We start from the raw sequence: 5,089 nt of genomic DNA, 5'->3' as shown, positions 1-5,089 counted from the left end.
AACTCATTTTTCAAAAAACAAAAAGCAACGGTGAAAGGTGACTTGGTTGACGTATGACCAACAACGTTCATCAAGGGCATTTCATACTTATTGGTCTTGTAAGTGCAATCCAATATGAGAACTTGTGGGAAGCATAACACCAACTTTACGCATTCCGGATGGGCAATAAAAAGGTGTGTCACATGGCCGAATTCATGCAATTTCTTTTGGAAAGCATAGTTATTCTTTTGCGCCAACCACAATAATTGTTGCATCACCAACCTACCTTGCAAATCCTTCCTTCTCAAAGTACTTCTAGCGTTATAGATTTGTTGCAACGTAGTCTTGTTATTCTTATCATCCTCCTTCAATTTACTAAGAACTTTAGAGGGTGCCATACGTGGTCGTGTCATTTTATCTACCTCCGCATATTCATGAGCTTTGAGTCTTTCGACTCTATAATGTCCATGAAGATCCTTTGGACGTGGATGGTTATGACGGCAATCCATATCCTTATTCAAGGTGAAAACCCTTTCATTTGAGTTCCAATTGAAGACGATTTTGAAGGGACAATTTATCTTCCTTGATTTAGTCTTATACTTTTCCCGGTATTCCCAACATACACCTCACCCTTTTTATTCTTGCTTACTTTCTTCCCACCTCTCTCACAAACCATATCAACCCGCTCCTTTCGGCTTTGTCTTCCTTGAACTAGGACACAATTGATTTTCCAACCATGTTCCTCAGCCCATTTAACAACTTCATCTTTAGTTTTCCACGTCTACATATCCACAAGTACAAAAATTAAGTTTTCTTATTGATTTTGAATACAACATACTTGAAAATTAATAAAAACGTAAATTACGTTACCTACCAAGTCAGTTTGGAAGTGATCTTTAGTATCTTCATAAATGACATCAACCGGCGGTGGTTGATCCTACATAGTTTCCATTTCAGGAACAATCTACAACAATATCACATACGTTCAGGGTAAGGTTCGGTTGATTCGTAAAAATACTTGAAAGCCAATCTTACGGTTAAGCTAATTCAAGTTAGAATTACTAAGACGAACTAGTAAACATATAAGGGTCTGGCTCATTGGGGACTAATATTATAAGCCGAACCAGCACACTTGAGATTTATCAAACCAATAAAACTATGTTCGGCTGGAATACGTGACAGCCGAACACGATATTGTAATTCAGAAATATTTTAGTACTGGGTTCGACTTATAATGGAACAACATTCTAAGATGAACCAAGTAAATTAATTGGCGCGAAAAAAAAATTCAAGGACAGTTCGGCTTATATAGAATTCAATCGTATAAAACGAATTGTTCTTATATTTCAAGGTTCGGCATCCAAATTATTTGCCGAACCTAACCCTGTTGCGCCGAACTAAGTTCAAAAATCCAAACTGGTGGTGGATTCAAGCTACAAAATGGATACTAAACAACGTCTACAACCATACCTGTGTATTATTAGCATTGGTTTCCTCATCAATGTACTCATCTTATGGATTTGGCTCCACAAAGGAATCATCTTGAGCTTGAGAAAAAAGTTGAGTTTGAGATTGAGTTTATCCAAAAAATAAGCCATCTCCGTATCTCCATCGTAATTGATATGTATTTTCTTAGATTTACGTGATGAAGATTCACCTTCCTCACACGAATTTGGATCACACATGTTTCAACAATCACAAATATCACAAAAGAAAAAAAAAAGTATTTTTTTTCTCTACTCCTCCTCCTCTTCTTCTTCTTCTTCTTCTTCTTCTATAATAACTCATTCAATCTCTTTAAAAAGATAATTATTATCCTAAATTAACACTAATACAAACTTTAATCATTAACAACTAATCATTAAAATTAACACTAATTAAACACTAATCATCTAAGGGTATTTTAGCATTTTTTTAAAGTTGCTATATAAGGGATAGCCTAAAAACACTATTTCCAACCATGTTTTTATCTTATTCAATATGCCCCAGAATTTTATTGTATGCCCCAAATGATGGTACGGAATAAAAGATGACGGTAAACATATGGGCCATATTTCAGTCGATGGCTTGATGCAGCGACTTAAGAGTGAGATTAGTGCATCACATTGTTAAAGTCGGAACAAGGATTAAACTGATTTAACAAAAGGTGAAACTTATAAAAAAAAAAGTTTTTAAAAAAAACCATAAGAAGTAGATAGGGAAAATGACCGACCTATGCACGTCAAAATCAAGATGTTAACAAGGGATTAAGAACATATCTGGTGAGCAATAGAACCCCAGTAGAGTTGTCTTTGATCGTAAACATAAAAGGATGGTCTGCAACAAAATCCACGGACGGATTAGGAGGTTCTCTACACCCACATAACGTAAGCACAACAATAGCAACAGCTGCTTCAGTTCCTTCTTCGTCAACTTCGACAAAACACTTGTGAATAACAGAAGTAACTGAAAAATTTGAGTTTACCATTCCAGTCAATTGAGCTTAGGGTCCGAAAGGCAAAACTAATCCCAGTTCTTTGAGAACTCTTTCAGCGTCAAAATCAAATGTTATCTTAAACTTTGAAATCCTGAAATATCTTGTTTGTACCGACGGTGGATCCACCGAAAGATATTGATTAAAAAAACTAGCTGAATCAGCACTTGCCATCTCTATCTATTCGCCAAGTCCATTGCGTTCATCTGGTAAAACTATATACATTGAAAATTGTTGACTACTAGTACTAACCGTTGCTTGTGCTTGTAATTTGTACGGGAGTTTGAGTACTTTGAAGCCGTCGTGACACAATATATATTGGTTTTCCTTTCCGCTAAACATAAATGGGACTTCAACAGAGGAATGCCCATCAAGTAAATAAAAACCCGAGTTCCTGGTTAAGCCTTTATCAAACTGATCCGGACACCATGATCCTTTGAAATAGAGTGCATTCACCAGCACAATCTTTGTGTCACTATCTACTAATCCTTCTGGAATTAGATCTTTGATTAACCCGCTAGTTTTCTGTTCGACCCATTGGTTCACAATCAGTCTCACTTCATTAGCCTTAAATCTAAAATCCACAGCTCGTGCTTCTGCTTTAAATATTGAGTTGGCAACCTCTTTGAATTTTGGATTTAGGACACATGATTTCTCAACCAAAACACTATTAACACATGACAACTCGAGTCCTCCATAGTTGCCCCATATTAGTTTGTTTACCAAAATACTATTCAATGAATTCATAAACTGAGAACAAAAACTATGAAGACATTCAAGATTTTCAGATTTTAAAAACCATAATAACTGATTTAGTGTCTCACCTTTCGCTCCAGAAGCTAATAGTCCTAAAGCAACATATATTGATAATGGAGAATATGTTAAATTCTTTCCATTACCTTCTTCCAAAAAGAGATTCTTCATAGTTGGCATAGATAATGAAGAACCTATCAAACTCTTTTCGTTAGCCATGGGTGGGATATTTTGTTTTTGTGTGTTGATTAGGATATCAGAGGAGCGAGATGAGTTTCATAGTGATACTTGAATACTAGTATGCGATCGGAGATTACTTTTATAGATTTTGTTTCTTGATAACTAAGGAACAAGAAACCGTGTATATATAGTCAGAGGGTATACCTTCCTGTATTAGGACTAGGGCCTAGGGTTGGCCGGTTGGGGTTCCTTACAAACAAGCAGTATTACCAATCTAGGAATTAATGTTTAGTTCTAAAAACCCAAGACCGGTTAATGTGTATTCCACCCCAGAACAAAATTATCCACTGGTCCAAAAACATGTTTTTGGACCAGAACTTTTATTCTCTAGTCCAGCCACGTGCGGTTGACACAAGACCTACTTTCCAATATTCCAAACATACCCTTCTGCAACTGTATATCACGAACAAATCAGTTTCAAACTTTTATTTCCTCTTTTTTTCATCTCAGATCCAGTCTCTCGTTTTCTCTGCTGCTGCGTTTTGGTTCATCTCAGTTTATGTTAGTGTCTTTCAATTAGGTTCATCTCAGCTTCGAATTAGGTTCATCTGAGCTTCGAATTAGGTTCATCTGAGTTTCGAACCAAGGTATTTATCTTTTTAATCATCCTCCTCTGCTGTTGTTCTTGAAATCTTGATGAATAATTAGGTTTAGTCTGATCCATTTCTATCAGAATAACAGTCTATGATGTACATTGTTATCTTTCTTTTATGATTTCAGTTTATGATGATTTACAATGTTGAATTCAGTTTCCGTTCGATTTTTTAAGTAATTTTTGTGATTTTTGTGTGTTCAATTAGATATCTCAGATTCGAATTAGGTTTATCTCAGATTTGAACAAGGTATGTTACTGTAATCACCTTTTTTTGCTGCTGTTATGTTTAGTTTCTTTGTAATCTGATTTTTGTATTTTTTGATATAGGTTTGTTTCATTAGACAGATCGTGTAGTAATGTTGTTTTCTCTTTTTGATATAACTACAGTTCATTAGCATGCTTTTTTGTTGATATGATCATGATTCTCAAAATATATGGAACATATTTATTCATAGGCACGGTACATATTGATATGTTGTAAAATGTATGTTATTTATCCTACATGTTACATACCAATACGTACTGCAAATATCATGCTCTCTTTTCATCCTACAGTAGATGCCAATACATATCAATATGAGACAGTACATGTCAATACGTAATGCATAGACATGTCAATACATATCGAAATGATACAACACATACCCATACAGAGACTCTTTTTTAGACTCACTACATATCAATACGTATGATATCAATATGTATATTACCAATAGTTAATTTTTGGATCATTTTTTATAGGGTTAACATGTCTGACGTTTCCCCCGAATCAAATTTCGCTTGTTATTCTCATGTATACCATAAACAATACCGTTTTGCATATTTGGTTACATCGTCTTCTACTTTAGAGGATTTGAAAATTTTCATCTGTAATATGTGGAGATGGTTGACTCCATCGAGTATTCTGGTTAACTATTTCCAGAATCAAGCGATAGTTCCTATTCTTGCTGACGTAACGCTCCAGAGCATCGCTGCATTACATTCTGCAAATAAATTGGATTTATTTGATTTGCAGGTGGATGTAATTTCATCTAGCGCATCTAGTTCTT

General features: G+C 35.1%; 1 protein-coding gene across 1 annotated transcript; it reads right to left on the bottom strand.

Annotated features, from left to right (window-relative positions):
* Positions 1-2,632: 2,632 nt before the first annotated feature.
* On the bottom strand, positions 2,633-3,424 carry LOC113347296 (serpin-Z2B-like). Its single transcript, XM_026590923.1, has one exon. It carries the CDS (start codon positions 3,422-3,424, stop codon positions 2,633-2,635), a length of 792 nt encoding a protein of 263 aa, XP_026446708.1.
* Between the last annotated feature and the right edge of the window lie 1,665 nt (positions 3,425-5,089).

This window comes from Papaver somniferum, chromosome 1, assembly GCF_003573695.1.
Source record: "Papaver somniferum cultivar HN1 chromosome 1, ASM357369v1, whole genome shotgun sequence".
Lineage (NCBI taxonomy): Eukaryota > Viridiplantae > Streptophyta > Magnoliopsida > Ranunculales > Papaveraceae > Papaver > Papaver somniferum.
The sequence above is the reverse complement of the archived record's forward strand: the minus strand, read 5'-3'. Positions and strand labels throughout refer to the sequence as shown.

What these genes read in the sequence shown, in the direction of transcription:
- LOC113347296 (XM_026590923.1), bottom strand. Translation starts at nt 3,424, where the DNA reads ATGGCTAACGAAAAGAGTTTGATAGGTTCTTCATTATCTATGCCAACT.